Raw genomic sequence first — 24,728 nt, 5'->3', positions numbered from 1 at the left:
GTTTTTATTCTGGTCTCACTTTATATTTCACAGCCATCTTTATTAAAAAAAAACACCGCATTTTTATAAATCCTTTACTCTCCCTCTCGATGCGATGACGCCATTCCATTCTGTTTTGTAAATCTCAACCGCGACGGCCTTGCTTCAACGAGGGGAAGTGTCAAACGCAATGAGGTTTTTTTTCTTTCTTTCTTTCTTTTCCATCAGCTCCATATTTATACCGAATATAAATTGTTGCATTTTCAGGAATATTTTTTTTTGGTGCTTCGATGTATTTTTAGCCACTGCCGAGGTTGGTTGACGCATCTTGAATGCGTGGGGGGGGAGGGGCATCCTGGCGTTCCTGGCAAAACTTAACCGAAACTCATCTTTTATTTCACAACTTCCATGCACAATATCCCATACGGGCTGCTGCAGCTCTTTACCAGGGAGGGGGGTTGGGGGGGCATGGTTGGAAGGGTGCTGGACCCGTCCCCCTACAGCCCCGCCACCTCGAATTCTAATCAAGTCATGAGATGTTGAATGGAGGAGGGGGGCACAACATTCAAAATCCAATTAAGCCATGGATTCGCAGCCTCCTTATCATATAGAGGCGGCGGGGGGGGGGGGTGAGAGCGCTAGAGCAGAGTGGGGGTAGACGTGAGAGCTTGGTGCATCGTTACTCATATTCTTGAGCGTTTAGCGTTCGTTTCGACTTCGCTACACATCGACTGTGTCGTGCACCCTGGGGTGGAGCCACAGAGGGGGCTGGGGGGGAGGCATAGCCCCCCCTCAAATTTTGGGAAAGTCGGTAATGGGGATAACCGGATATCCGGCTGCTGCAAAATGCTGCAGGCTGCCACCTTGTACTGCCCTGCAGGCTGCCACCTTGTGCTGCCACCTTGTGCTGCCCTGCAGGCTGCCACCTCGTGCTGCCCTGCAGGCTGCCACCTCGTGCTGCCCTGCAGGCCGCCACCTTGTGTGCTGCCCTGCAGGCTGCCACCTTTTGTGCTGCCCTGCAGGCTGCCACCTTGTGCTGCCCTGCAGGCTGCCACCTTGTGTGCTGCCCTGCAGGCTGCCACCTTGTGTGCTGCCCTGCAGGCTGCCACCTTGTGTGCTGCCCTGCAGGCTGCCACCTAGTGCTGCCCTGCAGGCCGCCACCTTGTGTGCTGCCCTGCAGGCTGCCACCTTGTGCTGCCCTGCAGGCTGCCACCTTGTGTGCTGCCCTGCAGGCTGCCACCTTGTGTGCTGCCCTGCAGACTGCCACCTTGTGTGCTGCCCTGCAGGCTGCCACCTTGTGTGCTGCCCTGCAGGCTGCCACCTTGTGTGCTGCCCTGTAGGCTGTCACCTCGTGCTGCCCTGCAGGCTGCCTGAACGACAGACTTTCGAACTTATCGAACTTATTAGCCACATCAGCGGCTCCGACCTATTAATAAACTCCGCGTTCAAATCCAATAAAATTTGTTTGATACATTTGTGGCGACCATTGGAAAACATAACACACTGGATATCTCAGAATATTGAAGTCAGCCCCCCCCAAAGTCAAAATCCTGGCTCCACCCCTGCGTGCACCCCGAGTTTTTGTTACTCCTGGCCCCCTGTTATTTACACAAGGCCACGCGGCAGACTCACGCTGCTGCTGCTATGTATTTCTTTCGAAACGCTACTTTGCAATTAACGACTCAAAGCACCAATTCACAAATGCTACAGCGGCATCATCAGAGAAGCGATGTACTCCGCTCTTTCCGCCGCAATTATCAGGCTCGAGCACCTCCATGTCAAATGTATACCGGTTACCCTACACCAGTGATCTTCACTGATATTCAGAGGGGGAGGGGACACTGTTGCCGACGAGACATCATCAGCGTGAGGGCCGCCACACATCTGAAACCATTGTGGGTTTGACAGCAGCACGACGATGATGATGGGGGGGGGGGGGAGGTGTTTTCACTCGTTGTGTATCGTCGGGGGCCGCATGTCAAGGGCCTCACCAAAGGCCACCAGGGGGGCACCAGTGGCCCACGGGCCTTGCGATGAAGAACACTGCCCTACATGAACATCGCCTCCAATCAGCACGGTCGGTTGGCTACGTGCGGTGCGAAAGAAGTTCGACACACATACGTGCACAAAATTAGAAGATTAACTCTGCGGTCACGCAAAAAAACTCGTGGCTGCGAGGGGAAACGCGTCCTCGTCAAATTCCGTCGAAGTGTCATTTTAGCAACGCCTGAAGGCGCCGCACTCAACGGCGTGACGGGAGTGGGGGCACGGGGGGCCTTGCCCGCCCGTGGTGGCCAAAGCTTCGAGTTGGGGCCTCCCTTGACCACCACCGTGAGATGTGTACGACGACAGCACTTATTTAAAACGCGGTTCGCATTATTTTTCTCTCTCGTGAAAACGCGTTCGTGTTACGCGCCACGTCCAATATTAATTGAATGCGAGCGGCAACGTTTGGCGGCAAAATTGGCCGAATCAAAATATCTCCGCCGCTGGACAAAACTCCACCCGCGCTGGGCGACTGTTCGCGCACCGCGAGACGTGCGTCGCGCGAACCCTCGCAGTGTCCACGCCGTTTGAATCAAACGCAAAGCGAAAATCCCCCGCATTGGAATCGAGATGCGTCCGACCGCGCGTGCCGCTTGGCCCGACGGGAAGCAACGGCGGGGGCGATGAAAAACCACCAGCAAGAAATATAATAATGGGGTTTTTCCCATTTTTTCTGGCAACAAAACTGAAACCTTTTAACAAGGCATCATCTGTATATTAACCACAATACTTGTGGTCAAAATGCAAACAAAAAACACACTGATAATCTATGCATTGTCCTTGAAACTGATTGGTCCACACCAGAGACGGCTTTCTTTTGAGCCTCGTCTCAATTGGTGCTATACGAGAGGACGCTAAAAGGCGTACAGCTCAAAGACAATGCACTATCAAAGTAATGAGGGCTCGGGGTAAGCATCTGCATCATTATACCTCCTTTACGAGTACCGAAATTTAATAATAGGGTTTTCCCCTTTTTTTCTGGCAACAAAACTGAAACCTTTCTTACACCAGCAAGAAATCACATTTCGAACGTGGGATGCTGTCATTCTAGAACGCATTCTCGCTCTTCCCACCGCGCACCGCACCTCCGACTAGCACGGTTGGCTACGTTACGGGCGTGAAAGAAGTTCAACGTACGGTGGTGCTAGTGCAGTCGCCGAAGAAGGCGACCTGTAGTTTCATGTCGATTGCCACCAGGCCGTTATCTTATGCCACTTTCGTTTTTTTTCGTTGCGTGCGAATTGCCGCACCGCGGCATCCGCTCGCTCGCGTGATTTTTCTGTGCAGAGCGCCGTGGGGGGAGGGGGTGGTCGCTATCACGGTTATTTGTGTTTTGGATGTGCAAATGAATCTGTAATTGTGGAATGCTTTTATGTCGTCTGCCGGGGCTGAGTCGCCCTTGAACAACAACAACAACAACAATAAAACAGCCACTCAGCTCAATGGTGGGAAAATAACAACTCCTGATTCTTCTTCCGATTATTTTGCCTGTACGGTGAAGTGTGAATAATGGAAGGAATGTTCCCACCATTTGCTGATTAAGCCCTTTCACCTTCGCTCGAGCTCAGATGAAACTACGAATGTGCCCACCACTTTTATTTAGGTCACCTCCCTCCCCACTCCTTCCTTATCTACGTGAAGGTTTCTGTAATTGGAGAATCATCATCGCGCAGAATAAGATTTGCACCGATCGATTCAGGGCGAGTCTCGCATAACAGGTGTACAGAAAGAGGCGTTTAACGGTTCCGCATTGCCAGACGAGGTGTTACGTCTTTACTCTTTGGTTCTTTCGGTAAAGTCACGTAGGTATAAAATAAAATAAATCACGACTTTTCGGGCGCAACACAAGCGTCCATCATCAGGTGGTGTATTTATTTTATACCTACGTGACTTTTCGCAGTCACGAAAGCTTCAAATCTAGTGTTACATCTTCCTGTAAGCCAGACTTTCCCATACACAATGGCAGGCGCCGTGTGGCTGGTATTAACATTTTCACCGGGGTTTAAATAACGCATTTGCCTTTCAAGGCAACTGCGCATTACAAATCACGGCTAAAGTGTACCACGCATACATGCAAATAACACAGAGCAAATGCATTTCCGTGCAATCACTTGTACACGAAACTTTAAATTTACCGTTTCGCTCCTCCAGGATGTATAGCGCCATATTTGCATTCCGTCATCTGGGAAAAGTGATTCATGGTAAAATCTACCCTCGACAATCTACCCCTACACGGTTTACCCTCCACAGTTTACCTACCTACACAATTTACCTACCTCCACAATTTACCTGCCTCCACAATTTGACGACCCTCCTACATCGCTCGCTGCAATGATGCTCAGCAGCCGAAACCAGCCAAGCACACACACACACATATCAACACGCAGTATATGATTACCCTTATCTGCCTACCACCATGGTTACTGTTCCCAGGAACGTCGTCATTGATACCTCCTCCTCCCCTGTTTGAGGACTGAGATGCGTCTCGTCCCAGTACCGTGTTCAACCACCGAACGAACGGCATATTAAAAACACAACTCGTTATGATTTCAATCTCACACTGCTCGACTCTTAGAATTCCCTCCCATCATATATTTTCTCCACCTTGTTCCAATTCAAGAGATGTATGAACTCGTCTAGATAACAACCTTCAATGGTGCTGTTTGTTGTTGAAGTAGAATTTTTAACAGGTAAAAAAGCGAGTAGAACAATTGAACTAGCCAGGCGTTTGACCCAACATCTCGGCTCGAACTCTTTATTCGCTTGTCTCGGGGTCAACATCGGTGTTGTTCGTGCATCTGTACATCGTCCAAAAGCCGTTCTACGAACGTGAAAGGGTTATTTATATCTGGCTGTGTTTTTGAAGAGCATTTAAAGTGCCCCCCCCTCCCCACCAACCAAGTGGAGAACATGTCTGGTGAAATTGCAAATTTTATACAGCTCCGTGAACCGCGAGTCCAAACTCCTCCAACGACTGTTCAGTCGAAAAACGTTGACTTTATTATTGATTTCTGGGGCTCGGCCACAATGATCTGGGCAATATTTCTGTCGCGCGAGCCTCCCACCCCAGCAAACCAATACAGAGCCAAAAATGTCAACATCTCAAGTGCAACACGCATTTAGACGCACCAATTGTCTTTTTTTTACTTCACGCAAGTAAAAGCGTATTTATAAAGAAATACATGAATCAGAATGTGGAAATATATATCTATACACGCAGTGGTCTTGTGTATGGCACTTTTATTTTTCATCCCACATACTGCCAGTTCTTCATCGGCTACACGGGCTGCTCGTGGGTTACTGAGAGTCCATGCGCCAGAGGAAAAATCGGTACCACCGCAGGTAGCAAAATATATTGGAGCACCGATGCATTTATATGGCCAACGAGAGTTAATTACTCGATAACCCCATTCACTTCAAGTGGTTATCACATAATTCACCGTTATTGGCCACATAAAAAAAAAATTGGAACCGCTAAAGTCATGCCACCTCAGGCGGCACCGACAAGTGAAATATCTGGTATGGGCTCATGGGCTTATGAATATTTTTTTTATAAGGCCCTAAACGACTTGGGACTTCTGCCAAGACATGGTATCTCAAAGCCTTTGGAATGCTATGTCTGTTTAACACGCCTATCGGTGCCGTGGCATCATCTCAAAAGGACCAGGGGGTCACGATTTCTCAATGACAGGACTGACATTCTGGAACTCACTCCCAGCTGAGATGCATCTTGTTCCAACATTGCTGAGTTTTTGAAAACATGCAAGCACTGTATGTTCACCCAGGGCGTTCTGTGAGACGATGTGTGTGTCTGAGAAATCAGAAATATTGAAATATAACGTATGTACTTTGATGCCTATGAGCATAAAGGCGCCATAAACATTAAAATAACAATTGTCAAGTTGCTAAAATACATACTAAACATGTGAACATAGAACCATATCTGCTGTGCGTTTCCATAGGGGTTGGTAGACCATGCTTCACTACAGGCCGGTCAGTGCGGGATGGTGAAGGCAGGGAGCATAGATGATGTGGCAGCATACAAGTGCGGTACAACAATTAATTTTGCTTCACTGCCCTCTGCTGCTACTCACAACGTAGCCCCACGACCCACGATGCCTGCAGTGCACGACGGTGATGGTAACCCAATCCCAGCTCCATAGAGGCTCAAACCTGCTGGGCTTCCGAGGTCTGACATATTCCGTGAGATCTGGTTAAAAAAAAGGATAAAACTGCATCTGTGCGATTGAAAAAAAACAAATCTGGAGGAGAAGAAGAAAAAATATTCATTTGGAAATCCCCGTGCCTGTGTATGCACAGCTCTCAGCAGCCAGCCACCGTTTCTTAGCACGATGCCATAAACTTCCAGTTCTGCTAGAAGTGTATGGCAACGCACGCGAGATGCATTGATTCTGAAGTTGACACGCATTCTTTGTCTTTGACAAGGCAGTGAAGGTGAGCGTGAAAACGGTCCTCCAGTCGCAATTAGCCAGTAAAGTTCACCGGTATGAAAGTAACCACAGCACGAGTAGCTTTGTCAGTTATTCTACAAGCAAATTATTAACTCGTGATTTCTTCATTTATAACGAAAAAAGTTTCACATCCCCGGCACGTTGCCAAACAGGCAGAGGGGCACCCTTCCATAAGAGGAGTGGATCAGTTACAAAAGACGAAGGCTGAATGTCACAAGTCATGCACAATGTCACGTAACTCATTCACCAAGCATAGATGTGTGCACACTGCACAGTACGTTTAAAAAAAGAGGTTACATCAGTATATCATAATAGATCACCATTAGTGGGAATGTCCAAATAAAGTAATCATTAAAATGATATTGACGTGGCGTTTTATTCTTGCCTCGTCTGTAAAAAAATGTTGACCTCTCCTCCATTCACATCCATAACTCCATCTTCGTCCATGGACCCAGACTAAAAATATATTTTACTTTTAAGAACCGCCTGAGATGGGCAAATCTTGTGTTGTACCAGCAATAATAATATTTCGTAAGTACGTTCTTCTATAAGCTGCTTTTATTAGCCGTGTATGGAAAAAAAACCACACTGGTATCACTGAATATTTGCCAAATCCTGCTCTGGCCCATGAACTCTCCGCATTCACGATCCGAGGGCCTTCACCGCCTGGACTCGTGGGCACAGACTCCACCTGCTGGTCCAGATGTATTGTGACACCATGAATAATTATCTAAAACTTTATATGTATACTTCAAGTAATGTTTATTTAAAAATAGAAATGGATATGCAATGGTAAAAAATAGGGGTTAATTATTTGGCGGGGGGAGGGGGGGGGATGGTGGTCACAAGACATCTGGACCACCGTGAACACGAAACGATAACGTCGCGCCGCAATGGAACTTCGCCTTACCTGACGGCCCCCTCTTTGCAAGGCTGCCTTCATCAAACATGTGCTCAATCTCAATTGGTTCTCGCCTGCAACTAATCATTTCATACCCTGTATGTCCCTACGTTGAACTTCTTTCGCACCGTACGTAGCCCCAACCGCGCTATTCGTAAGTGCGTGTGGCGCACGATTTGGTTTAGGTACCCGTGTCCGTCATTTGAGATAATTTATTCCAGCCCAGAGCCAGACTGTCCCACATTCTCTACGTTGTCATCTGTGCCCAAACCCGTGTGGTGATGTCTGGGGGAGTGCATACTGTTTGTGGGATTTAAAGCGGCAAACCGGTTCATCAAATATAAGGACACACACCCGAGATGATTACTCGAACAATCGAACAAAAAAACCGCAGAGCCTCCCTCGAGATTGAAGGAATCTGGGGAAAAGCTGGATTCAATAATGGAATAATTAATGTAGGGAGGCATGGCTCTCTGCCTGTATGAGGGGGCTGGGCCTGATCTCTGGGAGCTCATGGGGGATGGGTGAGCCTGGTGCCTTGGGGGCGGCTGGGTAGCCCTCTGCTATATTTTAAGCTGCTGTTCGGATAACCTTTATATTACTTGAATAAAGAATGTATGATTGATACTCAACCTGCTGTGGCCGTTCCGATTAACTCCTGAGTCCCACCACCTCGTAACATCTAAATCAGCTGAAGCCTCCCGTAAAATCACGTGACTTCTCTGTGGCCACCCCCACTCTAAATCCCTCCCCTCTCCCCCCACCCCCTGTGAAAACAGACGCTGCTCCGTGCGGGTCACTTTGCTTGCTGCTTCCTTGTCACTCGCTCTCTTCCATTTCCTATCACCGCCCCCTCATACGTCACATCCAGACTTGGTCGTTATTTTCTTTTCCCTTCCTGCCTGGCGCTCCTCATTTCTTCCTGCTGCTCATCTTGGGCCATGCCCTCTTTATCCGGCATCTTTTCCCCTTCCTGGTCACCTTGCCCTGTTTGTATTTTTGTGCAACTAACTCGGCTCCCCTTCCTATGGTGTCCCATGGGTAGAAAGTGTTTTATGATGTCGATAGTCTAATTCTTAAAATACAGTCCTTGAGGAATATTGTTGCCACGGTAATGTAGCACGTGCCATTGCCGGATACTTTTACCTGTATGCAAACATAAATCGAACTTTAAATGCAAATCATTTTAATATCAGTGCTATCCACATAAAGACGTGACAATTGTGTACAACAATGCCCTCTTATTCCATCTAATGACTGGTACCTAACTGTTTTTACGTGATTTTAATTGACTGTTAAATGTATCGAACTCTTCCCTTGAAAAGATGATTTACTCCTTTTTTGGGCCTCTCAAAAAATTGCTCATGGGGGTTACATGACCATACTTCACAATGCTGGTCAATGCACACTGGTGAAGTAAGGAGGGAATGGGAGACCAGGACTTGTTGAGATATCACTCGCCGCTGACGCTCGCCGTAGCTTGGTTGCCACATTCAAAGTGCAGTGCACCAACCCATGTGCCACTACTTCACACACCATAGTATCTGTGTGTAATATCGATAAAAAAAATGTTTTACATCCTCTTAGCCGGTGCGCGCTTGACTGCCTGTGACTGGCACGTAAAATTGCGCACTCTGTGAAGATTTTTGTTCAAATGGAACATGTAAGTGCGGATGGTGTCCCGTAATTTGCTGTAGTTTTTGTGGCACGTGATTGATGCGAAGGAGAACACACGGGTGTTGGCACGGCGCGGTGATTCAACGTAAATCCTCACATCTGCGCTCAGATCCGCGCACTCGGCCGAGGATACTAACAGCGGGTTTTTTTGGTTCAGATTTTGGCGAGCCAGACGAGAATACACGTGGTTGCGGGATCTAATATGGGTATAGTTACTAAGGAATATAAATCGTTCCTTTCCGACACTCATTCATACATAATGTAATAATAGCGTTTGTTGACTGTTTGTTGATCGGCTGTCATGAGCGAGGGTTTACATTGTACAATAAATGTTAAATTAATAATTCGTTGATTAAAACCCAAAAAAGACTGGCCGCGGTAATCTGCGTGACACTAAAATCCAGTTTGCTCGGATTCACCAGCAGGCCCTGTGAGCGGCCGTGGCATTTGCAGCGCGAGGGCTGAATTCCTGCTTCTGGCCACCGTGACAGCGCAAGTGACGCCGACCGCGCGAGTCCCGCTCTCGGAGGAGCCTTGAATTGAAGAAGAAAAAACCCCACAACGTGTCGCCGTCATCACGCGTGCAAGCTGCGGCTGCTCTTTTCGTGACCCCCGCGACTCTTCGAGAACGCGGTGAAGTTGGAACACCAACGCACATTGACTTAAATCGCATCAGTCCCCATGTTCTTAGGTGGTGGGGGATTTTTTTTTTAGCCGACCTGTGCTCTCTCTCAAATATGATTATGGATGGATAAAAAAGAGAGGGGGGAGAGAGAGAGAGCGAGACGGAGAGAAAAGGCCGCGCCAGGCTACATGCTGTAGCGTTGAAATGCAGCTGCATTTCAAGACGTTGTCAACCGGCGTAAAAGGCCAGTTTATACGATAAAAAAAAAGAATTGTGTGAATTGCCCATAAATATTTAACAATACCGATGAGATCATTCAAATAGATTATGTCTTTTTCAGGCACACGGATTTGTGTAAAACGCATTCTTATATATATTTTATCCAGCTCGTAAAAATTGTAAGTGGCTAGTGCCATTTGGGTGCTTGTACCGATCGCAAATCCACTTTTGTTTGTTTGCGCTTCCACATGTGGCCAGTCGGGTGGTGCCGGGACAGCCGGCCATCCATCCTCCGAGCCGCCTCGCCCGCGTGTGCCCTCTCACGCTCCCCCAACGAGCTGCCCCAAAGTGCTCACGGAACCCCAAGAGACAATTTATAACGCGGCCGCGCTCTGGCCGCACCTAGAGCCTGGGTCAATGCGCAGAGAAGCGCCCTTCCGCTTCGAACACTAAATTACGCTGCCAGCAATGACGAATGGCCAGGGGTCGGGTGCAGCCGGTGTGCCAGAATGCCTTCAAAGGGGTCGCTAAACAGCTTGCAGGGAAGTTGCTGTCGCGAAACGGTGAGAAGCGCACTGGGACTTGCGATCCAAAGGTCGACGGTTCGATCCCCCGGCAAGGTGGTCGAAATAATATTATGGATAATAAATAAATACACCGATAGGACGTCACGCTAGGGCGTCTCAGAGCAATTGAGACGCGATAAGACGTCATTAATTATGAATGTGGTTTTAAAAATGGGTTAAAATTTATATATGTTGAACTTCTTCTTCAGAGATTGTGACAAAATAGCTCAAGAGGCGTTAGGTGCAGAAACTGCTGCGTTACGTGGACACGTTCATTAGCACCCAGTCAGTCACAAATAACGATGGAGATGAATTCGTGCGAGCGATTTCATTTCATTGACTGCGATGGAATCGTTCCCGGCGTTTTTTTTTTACTTGAACATCACGGCGCTCTTTCGGGCGACACGATCATCAAAGCGCCGTGCTCATTGATTTGATTGCCAAAGGCAGTGGTGCTTTTGGATGTGCGGTTCAAAACACGTGATCATTACACACACCGCCTTCTTTAAACAATACAGTGAAGGAAAAAGTATTTGATCCCCTGCTGATTTTGTACGTTTGCCCACTGACAAAGAAATCCTCAGTCTATAATTTTAATGGTAGGTTTATTTGAACAGTGAGAGACAGAATAACAACAACAAAATCCAGAAAAACGCATGTCAAAAAATGTTATGAATTGATTTGCATTTTAATGAGGGAAATAAGTATTTGACCCCCTCTCAATCAGAAAGATTTCTGGCTCCCAGGTGTCTTTTATACAGGTAACGAGCTGAGATTAGGAGCAGACTCTGAAAGGTAGTGCTCCTAATCTCAGCTTGTTACCTGTATAATAGACACCTGTCCACAGAAGCAATCAATCAGATTCCAAACTCTCCACCATGGCCAAGACCACAGAGCTCTCCAAGGATGTCAGGGACAAGATTGTAGACCTACACAAGGCTGGAATGGGCTACAAGACCATTGCCAAGCAGCTTGGTGAGAAGGTGACAACAGTTAGTGCGATTATTCGCAAATGGAAGAAACACAAAAGAACTGTCAATTTCCCTCGGCCTGGGGCTCCATGCAAGATCTCACCTCATGGAGTTGCAATGATCATGAGAACGGTGAGGAATCAGCCCAGAACTACACGGGGGGATCTTGTCAATGATCTCAAGGCAGCTGGGACCAGTCACCAATAAAAAAAATGGCAACACACTACGCCGTGAAGGACTGAAATCCTGCAGCGCCCGCAAGGTCCCCTTGCTCAAGAAAACACATATACATGCCCGTCTGAAGTTTGCCAATGAACATCTGAATGATTGAGTGGACAACTGGGTGAAAGTGTTGTGGTCAAATGAGACCAAAATGGAGCTCTTTGGCATCAACTCAACTCGCCGTGTTTGGAGGAGGAGGAATGCTGCCTATGACCCCAAGAACACCATCCCCACCGTCAAATATGGAGGTGGAAACATTATGCTTTGGGGATGTTTTTCTGCTAAGGGGACAGGACAACTTCACCGCCTCAAAGGGACGATGGACGGGGCTATGTACCGTCAAATCGTGGGTGAGAACCTCCTTCCCTCAGCCAGGGCATTGAAAATGGGTCGTGAATGGGTATTCCAGCATGACAATGACCCAAAACACTCGGCCAAAGCAACAAAGGAGTGGCTCAAGAAGAAGCACATTAAGGTCCTGGAGTGGCCTAGCCAGTCTCCAGACCTTAATCCCATAGAAAATCTGTGGAGGGAGCTGAACGTTCGAGTTGCCAAACGTCAGCCTCGAAACCTTAATGACTTGGAGAAGATCTGCAAAGAGGAGTGGGACAAAATCCCTCCTGAGATGTGTGCAAACCTGGTGGCCAACTACAAGAAACGTCTGACCTCTGTGATTGCCAACAAGGGTTTTGCCACCAAGTACTAAGCCATGTTTTGCAGAGGGGTCAAATACTTATTTCCCTCAATAAAATGCAAATCTGTGGACAGGTGTCTATTATACAGGTAACAAGCTGAGATTAGGAGCACTCCCTTTAAGAGTGTGCTCCCAATCTCAGCTCGTTACCTGTATAAAAGACACCTGGGAGCCAGAAATCTTTCTGATTGAGAGGGGGTCAAATACTTATTTCCCTCATTAAAATGCAAATCAATTTATAACATTTTTGGCATGCGTTTTTCTGGATTTTGTTGTTGTTATTCTGTCTCTCACTGTTCAAATAAACCTACCATCAAAATTATAGACTGATCATTTCTTTGTCAGTGGGCAAACGTACAAAATCAGCAGGGCATCAAATACTTTGTTCCCTCACTGTATGCCTGCCGAGCACTATCAGAGCTCTAGCTCTTTCATTGTCTCCCATGGGGGAAATAAGCTGTCACCGTCGCTTGAGCTTAGTCATACAGACACTACGTTGTGTTGTGCTTCCTCCGCACCTCCAATTAGCATGGTTGGTTATGTACGGTGCGAATGAAGTTCAACATACTTATAGTACATATATACATGTAAAAAGTTAATGTGCAGCCTTGCAATTTCTTGCTCACTCCACTGCTGGTGGAAGGGCCTCCATTAGAGAGAATACAAAATAGGCCCCACTAGAGGGTATTTTGCCTACTCTCCCACGTTGGCCAGACGTCCTGGAAGAGGTGGGAGTATCCACACTTTATCCCACCACTACCCACTTTCCAATTGAGTGTGGTGTACCCAGATATATAATCTATAAACAACTGGGTGGACACAGGTTGGGGAATGTAAGAAACTCGCACTATCGTAGTATTCAACTTTCGTCGCCTGAAGATCGAACCAACGACCTCTCTGGACTTGCATATCCAGTGTTGTTAACCCGTAATCACCGCGCGCGGCAGCGTCTCTAAGAAGCCTCTATGGGTGCGGTTGTGTGTTTGGTAAAGATATATATACAAGGGAAATTTGTGAAAATGTGTGTCTGTTCGAAATGTTTAGCATACTTCCCAACATGCAACAAACTTGAAATTTGGCACGTGGGTAGCTTCCAGACAGTACACAATGCAAAAAGTATAAAAATAGACTTTTGTATTTTGGGGGGGGGAGGGGGGGCGCAATAATGGATATAGTTTGCACGGCAAGTGAGCGGTGACGTCACATCTGTGATGTCACCCGCATGCGGCAGCGTCAAGCAGTGTGCCTGCTGACGTCACGCATCCCCCCCCCCACCCTCCGCGTAGGCCGTGTATTAATCCAAGACAAAAATCCAAGTGTCGGGCGAAGCCGGGTAGTAAAGCTAGTCAATAATACATTGAAGTTGGTCAACGTCACAGCAACATAGCACGATCCGCGAAATAAACGTGTTCAATTATTATTTTTTCCCCCGGGTAGCATCGCCAAATGTTGGTATCTAAGTGACGAATCGCTTTCATAGCCTGGCCTCGTCGTGCGTACACCGCAAGTTACAGGCGTGACGCTTTCACAAAAGGCGCCGCGCTTTGAAGTTACGTCGATATGCGCACTTGGGAGCACGGTGACATCACCGTGCAGGTGAGGACACGGGCAGTGAGTGGTGGGGGGGGGGGCCTTCAGGGCGCGCGCCCTCCTCTTGACCCCTTAAGAGCCACAACGGGGAAGCGAACGTTGAGCGATGCACGTGGAGACATTACAATGGTGATATCCGCGCGCTACATCAACGTGCAGAAATACAAAAAAAGTGAAAGGCCGACGTGGGGGGGGGGGGGGAATGTCATTGGCAAGCCAGTGTGACGTGCCTTGCATTCCACAATTTCAGCGCGTTGATGTATTATTATTTGCGCAGCGTCAGCATTCCCCCCGCCTGCGCAATGGGTTCGTTTCCACCGACAACTCTCCGCATTCCTGCTGCATGGGGAAACATCCGAAAAATGAAATTTGGGGGGCCAACGTAATAGGACTCGACGATGAAAAAGTGGGTGTCGGAGATACTGCGAAGCTCTCCTGGATAACGATTTTAAATTGCAAGCGATGCAAATGTTATTTTTCCAGACACCCATCACGTGCGGTTGTCCGACCAGCCAGAACGGCCAGCTGACACACGACATCCAGTTTAACAAAACGTAGGCTTTCGCGACCAATATATTCATAATAAAAGTTTAATTTTGGGGGGTTAGATCGCGATAGTATAAATGTTGTATCGTAACCCTCCACCACCCGACACAGCCAATGATGGGTTCAGTGATAACATCATCTTGCTCTATTTAAGACGGGAAGCAGGTGGATGGTTTCACTATTCTGGCGAAACGTCGTACTCAAATTGTAAATGTTGTGGATTTACTGTCCAACACACCGGTGGGCTGAAGTAGTAACTAATTGGCGTTTTGTTTACGTGACAAATCCCTTACTTAATGGCTGTGTAGGGTGGTGGAGGGTTACGACACATTTATACTGACGCGATCTAACCCAAAAACCTTTATGATGAACACGACATCGACACTGCCAATCAACCAAATCAGCTGGCCCAAGTGTCACTTCGCAGACTCCATTGATGTATCCATGAGTCAGCTTATGTGTGTGCGTGTGTGTATATACAGGGTGCTTCAAAAAATGTTTAACACTTATGAGAATGTGCAACAATACCACGTGACATGTGCTGCTGCCTCCAGGCTCTGGAGATCACCTGGAGAAGATTCCAGGCCATGTGTTGACAACGATGGCGAACAAGCGGAGACTCTTTGACTTTTTGAAGCTATTAACATTACATTTGTTATCATGTAACAGTGCATTATCCGTTCTATTTCCATTAAAAACGATAGTCCCATATAAGTGTAAAAAAAAAATTTAAGCACCCTGAATATGTGAGTATGTATAATGTTGGGAGTGGTAGTGTAGCGGTTAGCGCACTGCGCTACAAAGCTGGCGACCCAAGTACAACTCCTGCTCACGGCCAATACCAGTGACGATCTATTATCTGAACCGGTCCTGGGCCTCCCCTAGGTCGACTCAGCCTCAAACGAGTACATGGTGCAGTGTGCGAAAACATCGCCACTGGGGAAACAAAGGCGGTCGGTCGTGGTTCTGGCCACCCACCCTATCATGTGCCGTTCCGACCTTCATAGGTGCTCGCTACCCAAAAGTCTGTTAAGTATATACAAGGGATATTTGTCTTTGTTGTTTTTTGTGTATATACAGGTTAAGGCAGTCAGCCGATTCCGACCTGTCAACCCTAAACTAAGCTGCCAGGTGTGATGAATGGCTGTCTCCCACAGGAACCCACATTGAGCCACCCATGCTGCCACAAACTGAATTCTCTAGGAACCATAATTTTGATTGCTTTTACTGCTGCCCCAGTGTGATAAATGGCTATTTTACAATTCCATTTCACACTGTGCATACGCCGTTCACATATACAACACTGTAGTATGCTTTAGACTGAATGCTGTAGAGTGGTACCACAGTGGTTTGTGTAACGCGCTCTGGACCTATCAACCTGAATTAGATTCCGAGCCATAGCCCAGCATCAGTGGCTCGCGATATCAAAAACGGCCCTTTATATAGCCACCATCCCCACACTGCTCACAATTACTATCGCGGTGAGGTGTGGCCAAACGACTGGAAAGACCAACAACTGCGTGGGGAAGGCTTACAATGCAGCAGCGCATTGACAAATGACTAAATTATTATCATTTTATACCGAATGTTGGGGATCCTGAGGAATAACTTGGACACTCTTTCTGTCCCCCCACCCACCTAAAAATGCTGCACGCGAAATGCCTGCAGCGAGTCTACAAAATGACAAGGTACAGTCTGCAATAAGTGCATCAACAACATTCAAAGGTTTGGCGAGACGCTGGCTTTGAATTATGCCACTGAGAGACAGCACGGCAATCACATGGGTGGCCTCCTCGCCTGCTGTCCTTGGTGACAACTTCACGACTATTGCCGGTTGTCACTACAAGCGAGAGGTTGTCGTACCTCCGATTAGCACGGTTGGCCTACGTACGGTGCGAAAGAAGTTCAACATACACATGCATGCCTAATTGTTAAATGCGTGTGGAACGCTGAAGCAATAAATCGGTACGATTGTTCATCATCACACGGCTCCGGTAACCCCAAAGACATTCAAAGACAAAGGCGCACACAGGAACACACTTGCTGTACTCACATAGAGACCTATAGTCTAATACGGAAATCTATAGACTCACACAGAAAGCCACACTCACACAATATACCCATAGACAAATGTGGAGATCCATAGACTCGCATACATACCAATATAACTCTCGCTATATTCATTGGCCGTGTCGGGTGGTGGACGGTATACGACACACATTTTACTTAAACGGCCACGTGACCCAATCCATCAATCGTGTACCATAATATTTGTCGGTGAGGCCCACGTGTTCAACATCATACACTTTCGCGTGTGTGCGCGTTTAATTTTTCATCCATCAACCACTACACGTGTGTGGGGGAAATGCGCGGTTAATTGCAGTTGATTAATATACGAGACACCGCGTCCCTCCACATTGATTGTGCGTAATTAATAACGCACAATTCTATTGCACAATGTAATTGTATAGCCCCCTCCCCCCCGTGTGATAGTAACGCGCCGTATCATCGTATTTTTACTACTTGATTGTATTATTACAGTTTATTAATACGTATCCAAGCAAATGGATCGCACGCCCTAATATCCAATTAGCCTCTGACACATGCATTAGTTTGCACACCACCCACACAAGGCTTCACTTCCAGCTGTGAAGTACAAATGTGTCCCATTAGAGGCGTGCTTCAGATACATTATTTCCATAGAGCCTTGCGGCGTATACAGAGGGCATATTTGTGTTTTCGTGCGCGATCATAGCAGAGGTTGTGGTAACAAAAAACAACAAGCAAACACTGCACTATAATATTAAATTATCATAATTGTACCAATTCCTGGTGCAATTTGCATGCACCTAACAATGTGTGCCCGAGGTTAAATATTAGAACAGCATCCAACATGATGTACAACCGAGAAGATGAAGCGATGAAATCAACAGGTGTGCAAGGTCTCGGATGGATTATTGCATTTCAGAAACGCGACATGGTGGAGGTGGATTGGGGAGGCCTTCATCCAGAATCGGATTGACCATGGCTGATGATTTTAAAAAGGATAACTGTTATATGCAGGTATGTATGTTTAAATTATTTCGCACCGTACGTAGCCAACCGTGTTAAATATCATAAACTCCCAGTATTCGAATGTATTCACTGTATAGCGCTGTGTAACAGTTTAATTTATATTTCATGGCATGAAAGCAGTAAGACATTGTCCTGGGTTTTCCCTGCTCAGAGGTCATCAGGGAGAATAACAGCCCTACTGGCCTATATTCCTATTCATTATTAGTTTAAATATTATTAGAATGACAGTGGAGAAAAGCTTATCTTTCCTGTCTGATTTAACTCTTTTTTTGAAATCACTGGGGTAGATGCCACTTAGCCGATATCATCATCATCGTCATCATCCATGGTCAATCCACTGCTGGACGAAGACCTCCCCAGGCCATTGCCATTCCTCGCAATCCTGCGATGTCCTCCTTGCACGAGCTCGTTCCATCGCTACAGCGATTGTGCATGCCCTCATTCCTGGCTGCTACTCTGTCATTCAAAGACAAAGGACTCAACACAGAAGCCCCCACACTCACAGAGACCCATAGACTCATACGGAGATCCATGCAGACCAACACGGTACACGCTCTCTTCAATAACTATGCCCAGTGTTTTTGCGCGGCGTTTTGAGACGCGTGGGAAATCTAGACGCCATATAAATCCATGCCGCAGTGTTAATATAACAAATATATTCATAATAAAGTTGTGGGTATAGCGTTATTTATAAATGTGTCGCAACCCTCCACTACCCGACACGGCCAATCAGCAAAAAAGTGTCACGCTGACAAAAGACAAATAGTTCACTACTTTAGCCCACCGGTGTGTTGAAAAGTGAATCCACAACATTTACAATTTTTGAGTTCGCCGTTTCACTGGTAATTATATTCAGCATCATCGGGCGATTTGCCAGAATAGTGAAGCCCTCCACCTGCTCCCGGTCTTAAATAGAGCAGCAGGGTGACGTCATGATCATTTAATCCAATCAGATGCAGAGATCAGAGGCGGGAGGGGGTGTATTGTAATTATATAATAGATTAGTAATCAGTTAATTGTTATGATTAGTAATCAGTTGTAGATTAGTAATTAGTTGTAATGTGTATTGTTTAATAACTGAACCCAATCACTATACCCAATCAGGTGCAGAAATCAGAGGTGGCGGAAGGGGGATTATTGTAAGTATGTGATAAATTAGTAATCAGTTAATTGTTATAATTAGTAAATAATGCGATCTAACCCAAAAACCTTTATTATGAATAATATTGATCGCGAAAGCCTACGTGTTAAACTAACAAATATATTATACAACGTGTAGGCTTCATACAAACTTAATATGTAATACCTGTATGTTGTACAGGGTGGTCCAAATGTCTTGTGGCCAACCATTGACCCCTAAAATCCCCCCCCCCCCTTTGCGTAGTCATTTTTTTAAAAAATAAACCTTACTTAAAGAAAATATTTATTAAGTTTCGATTTAAAGCTTTCGTGACTGCAAGGATTCATCTTCTTTGGTTCTTTCGGTAAAGTCACGTAGAATGAGAAACGTCGTGAGAATATTATTGTGTTATTTTATTTTATCAATTTATTCCGCTTGTGTTGTGGCCGAAACGTCGTGAGAATATTATCGTGTTATTTTATTTTATCAATTTATTATTTTATTCTCATTCTACGTGACTTTACCGAAAGAACCAAAGAAGATTTATTAAGTTTTTATGGAATAAAATTCGGGGTCACAGGACATCTGGACCACCGCGCGTGCAACAAGAACGCGTTTGGAAATTGAAGCGAGCGATGACAGTCCGCGTGAGGGCCACCGTACGAACAAGTCGTTTGGCGGGGGGATGTCGCTCGCTCTGCGACGATTTAAATTGCGCGCGAATTTGTTTTTTTTTTAAATAATAATTACCGTGACGACCGTTCGTTGATTTTGTGTTTCAGTTTCTTAACGTCTTGTTTTGTCCCGTAAAGCACGCTTCGGCTCGCTCGCTTGCTCGCGTTTCAGCGGTAGACGCAGCCTATTAAACGTCGCGGGATCGGCTGCTCGCGTTGGGAGGCCGCTGTATTTACAAGGCGAGGCGGCTTCCTCCTCCTCCTCTCACTCATCCCGACGGGGTCCCCCTCACCGAGATCATTAAACAGGTCGAGTAATAATAACATCCTAACAACAGATAGAGGGGTGCCTGGGGGGGGGGCGTTGCTTCACTCGCGCCACCGCTGGCCGAAGTGCGGTAACTTGGCCTAGCCCAGGGGGCATGCAACCAAGATAACAAGTTATATATTCTTTACTCTGTAATTATATTTCAAGAGCCGCAATGCACGTGCATACCTGTTAACCCATACCGTTTACCCGTATTCTTGTACGGGGAAATTTTGTTTTGAAAATGTTGTTTATTTAATTGTGTTTCTCCCTTGTGACGATGGGACTTTGTAGGATGAACGTTGAGATTTATATGTGTGACACGGGGTTGACCGATTGTCTCAATTGGTCTGTAATAAGGTCGAGAGGGCACCGATAAGGGGTTGGCAGGTATGTGCGCGTGGTGAATCCACGACGGGTGGTCCTTAATCTAAAAACAAACGTCACGAATTACCGTACAACAAGGCCGCCCTGGTTATATCTGCGGGTATGATAATAGTCAATCACAGGGATAGGCTGTGCGTTCCGTGACGGCCAAATTCGATAACTACACCGCAATTTGTACTGTTGAACTTCTTTTTCACCGTACGTAGCTCAACGTGCTAATTGGAGGTCCGGGATTAGCCACGGCAACAATATCCCTCTTTCCCCCGAACCCCACTTGCAGGCTAATGCCCCAGGTCTGTCTTTAAACTTCGACTGAACCTGGCCTCTTGAATTCTCGCCTGGTATAACAACGTAATGTTGATACTCGAAATGTCAAGTGCATGCATCAGAGATAACTCTAGATATTCTGCTCTTCGACACTGGCCAGACGTTTTGAAGGAGGTGGGAGTACCCAAACGCTTTACCCCAACATGCGATCTGTCGATCGACTGCGGTGTACCCATTTATACTGCTGATGCACAGTGGGTGGGCAGGAAGGATTTAAGAAACTCATTTAAAACTACGAACCGGTTACCGGTTCGTTTATTACCACTGGATAGCAAGCCCAGTGTGCTAACCACGAACACCACCGTTATGCTGAGATAATGTCCTTTATTTTACCAGGTGGGAACCCTAAAATAATATTTTGATGCTCATTTCTTTATTTAACCTGGAGAGAGCCCATTCAGATGCTATTCCACGAAATGTATTTTTACTAAACAATTTAAGAGCACATTAGGTGTCAATTTTACAATTTAGTAAATGCAAGTTAATTTATTGAAGTAGGTGTGAAATGAGAGTCATTGTATAGTAATAGGTATTACCCTTTTAACTGGCACAAAAACTGACACCTTTATTCAAGGCATCATGTTTGCAATAACCACAACACAAGCAGTCAAAATGCAAACAAGAGAGACAACTCTGATAATAATATGCACTATCCTTGAATTTGATTGGTCCACACCCGAGACGGTTTTTCTTAGAGCCTAGTCTCCACTGGTGTTGGACCAGAAGACGCCAAAAGGCGTACAACTCAAAAACAGCGCACTATCAAAGTATTGAGGGCTCGGGGTGAGCATTTACATTATGAGACCTCCTTTGCCAGTAACAAGATATAGTAATAGGTTTTACCCTTTTAACTGGCACAAAAACTGACCTTTATTCAAGGCATCATGTTTGCAATAACCACAACACAAGCAGTCAAATTCTTAGAGCCTAGTCTCCACTGGTGTTGGACCAATCAAATTCAAGGACAGTGCATATTATTATCTCTTTTGTTTGCATTTTGACTGCTTGTGTTGTGGTTATTGCAAACATAATGCCTTGAATAAAGGTGTCAGTTTTTGTGCCAGTTAAAAGGGTAAAACCTATTACTATATCTTGTTACTGGCAAAGGAGGTCTCATAATGAGAGTCATTGTATTTAGTAGAGAGCTAAGGAAGCCATATGAGACCCCATATAGATTCATCACCTCTGTTATGTAATGAAGTACTTAGCTATCTTGACTCGCGAATCAGCTATTTGCTAAGTACTGAACATCTGTTGCACCCTTGCTTGTAACTATGCACTTTTGTGGTTTGTGTACCTCAGAATGCCGGTGAAACCCTTGCCAGCCTCCAGTTTACTTGATCACCACTGCCCTCCAGGACTGAAGCGGATATACTTTCGAGATCTCGATGTTGGCAAAGTTAGCCATGACCGCTATGTCAAGGTTGTTTAGACAGCAGCACCTTACCCTACACAGCACAGTGCATTGTTCATTGACCATGTCTTGTTTTTACCGATTGCATCAACTCTCAAGGACGTGCAATGACGACTGTTTGACACAGATTTCTGCTTTGCCTGCGCACAGGGGCGGATTTGCAAGAGGTTTCCGCTGATCACAGGGAATACTAAACTAATCAAAATGGTCTTGGAGGAAGGTGTGTACGAAATTTGCAATTCACAACACAAGCATATACAATTAAGTTAACACGTAAGGTCCATAATAGAGGGTTTTTTGGGTTAGAGCACGTAAATATATAAATCTGTCGTTAAAACCCACCACCACCCAACACAGCCAACTAGTAAGAGTTGTCACGTAAACAGAACATACTCTTTGGTTCTATTCGGTAAAGTCACGTAGGTAAAAATAAAATAACAAAAAAAACAGAACATGTCAATTCGTCACTAATACAGCACACCGGTGTGTTGGATAGCCAAGCCACAACATTTACAATCTGAGTACGACGTTTCGCCAGTAATTACAACTAGCTTCATCAGACGACAGCCAAATTTGTGGAGAAGTCTTACTGTTTCGTTAGTTTAACACGTAGGCAAAAGCCTACGTGTTAAACTAACATGTAAGGTGTTAGCTGTCCTAATTTTATTACGCGATGGTTTTCCTGGGTCCATATGAAGGGGGAAAAAAAAATCCCAGATGTCATCATAAGCCATGCCATATACTTTGTCTATGCATACACAGAAATATATTTACATATAGCTTGTATTGTAGAGAAACAAATACGCATATTAAATTTAAGTAAGGTAATATTCTTTCACAATGTGGTATTGCGATATTTTCCATTACCCTTGGGCAAATTGAGTTTATGCGAACTTCATGGATGTGGCCAAAAGTTTCCTTATCCAGACACTTGCCTGTTAGGAATATTGCAGAAACTGGTATTTTCTTTATTGTGTCGTGCTTGAGTTAGCCTTCAAATGTGCCACTTTTGCATTTTCCTCTGCGCTCAACCACATCATTACACGCACCTAATAAAAAGTGACTTTAAAATAGCTCTGGGTAAAATATCAAGCCTTTGTAATGAACAGCTCTACTATGTGCTCAGTAAATCCTGTAATGCTATACTCTATATACGTAAACATAAGCTTGTTTTTCTCGTGCTTTGTGATGTTTTCAGATGATGCCGGACCTTCAACAGCTGATGGAAAAGCCATGAATGTGTTCATCTTTGGAAGTCTGGCCCTTGAGAGTGACAAAGCTTTGAATGATGGGGTGCGTTCACAAAATTATGTTCATGTACTCCACTATTGTCAATCCACCACTGGTTGAGGGCCTTTCCACACAGTGCGGGTGATGCAGGTTATTTCATCATACTGAATCATGGTTCTCAGTACAGATTGGTGAAGGTGAACAGTGGATTTTACCGCACTTCCCTTTGTCCAATGTAGTGCCGCAGCAGCCTAAACACTTTTTTGTGCATGGTGGTCACCTGTCATCCCAAGCACTATCCAGGTTCAAAAGTCTCATGAGATAGTGCGTTTTGGGTGATTATTTCAAATGCAAGAGCGCTGAAAGGTGTCATTTTGTTGTTTCCCTTCAACGTGACTTTACCGAAAGAACTAAGAATATGAATTACTGCAGTCACGAAAGCTTTAAATCAAAATAAAGAGGAACTTAAAGCATGTTTATAGTTGTTGACAAATGGTTGTGGATTTTTGAGAGTGCCATAGTTGCCCTTAAAAGCAATGACCTGAAAAATATACCTCTTAAATACCTATACTGCATTACCAAGCTGTCTGACGCAATTTGGATGCTTTGTATTGTGAGCGTAAGAATTGTAATTCACCTTGCATTACATGCCTTACAACCGCCCTATGAAATGCACACTTTTGTAAACGCCCGCAGTTGTCGAGGCCACTTGGCGTGGCACATCGCCACCCGTCTGACCGCCGTGTGTTTTGGGCACCAGGACGTGGTGGCCCTGTCGGAGTTCTTAGTGGACAAGTCGCCACACGCAAAAAAAGATGGGCGACACCGTCTGCAGCTGGAGCTCAGCAATGACGACTGCTCCTGCATCTGGGTGAGAGCCGAGGCCGCACATAGCACTTTTGACCTTGATTCAAACCAAAATGTGCGATTCCATTATTCGACATTTGTTTTTTTTTTTTTCTTAAGAAAATGAAATAGATAATATTTTATAAATAAAATACTGGTGAGGCGGTGGTGCAGTGGTTCGGGTGCTGCATTATGAACCTGGCGATATGCGTTCAATATTTCGGCCATGGGTAACATCAGTGATATCTTAACTGGTCTTGGGCCCCTCCTTCCTTCAGCAACTCGCACTTGTACAAGTGGTGAAGTATGGTCAAACCCATGTTGGTGGGAGGCCTTCAGCAGTGCACATGCAATGTATAGTTGAGATGTGCTCAGCAAATTGATACATTCCACCGTGTAGACTGTGTGATGATATGTTGACTGCTGGAAGAAAAAAAACTAGTTTCACTGAAATGTGATCGGTGAATCTTTCCTTTAGACATCTCCACCCACGTCTTCCACAACACTTACGAATAATGCAGACATTTTGAGTCCGCCGACCAAAAGGAAAACCAAGGTATGCTGCTGTCCAAAGTCAGTGACTGCGAGACATTACATACGGCCTTTACTCTGGCATATACATTAAGTAGTCTGCTGTAATATTTACGAAAATCTAATTATGTTCATGGCGAGTTGGAGTATTGTGAAAATATTTTAACGTTATGCATTCATACCTTGCCAAATGCTGTTTTATGGAAAGCCCGTTTCAGCTATGCACGGTTTACTCATTGAGGTACGTTTTCCGGAACATGGCGGTGATGTTTTGGCTCTACGCGGTTTGGCGCTGATAAGACTCTCATC

At 45.7% G+C, this 24,728-nt stretch overlaps 1 protein-coding gene across 6 annotated transcripts in view; it reads left to right on the top strand.

The window, feature by feature from the left end:
* The first annotated feature begins 17,250 nt into the window (after positions 1-17,250).
* POT1 (protection of telomeres 1) overlaps positions 17,251-24,728 on the top strand; it is a 28,890-nt gene continuing 21,412 nt past the window's right edge. For 2 of the 6 annotated variants that reach the window (XM_076067026.1, XM_076067025.1), the window contains exons 1-6: positions 17,468-17,571; positions 21,701-21,821; positions 21,963-22,032; positions 23,011-23,105; positions 23,803-23,913; positions 24,367-24,444. In XM_076067026.1, coding sequence (XP_075923141.1) covers positions 17,540-17,571; positions 21,701-21,821; positions 21,963-22,032; positions 23,011-23,105; positions 23,803-23,913; positions 24,367-24,444 — 507 coding nt within the window. In that variant the 5' untranslated portion in view covers positions 17,468-17,539. The other 4 variants (XM_076067030.1, XM_076067028.1, XM_076067027.1 and 1 more) reach the window with 4 other exon arrangements.

Source organism: Petromyzon marinus, chromosome 14 (assembly GCF_048934315.1).
Source record: "Petromyzon marinus isolate PM22_M1 ecotype Great Lakes invasive population chromosome 14, UKy_Petmar_22M1.pri1.0, whole genome shotgun sequence".
Lineage (NCBI taxonomy): Eukaryota > Metazoa > Chordata > Hyperoartia > Petromyzontiformes > Petromyzontidae > Petromyzon > Petromyzon marinus.
Note: the sequence above shows the minus strand (reverse complement) of the source record. Positions and strands in the feature narration are given on the sequence as shown.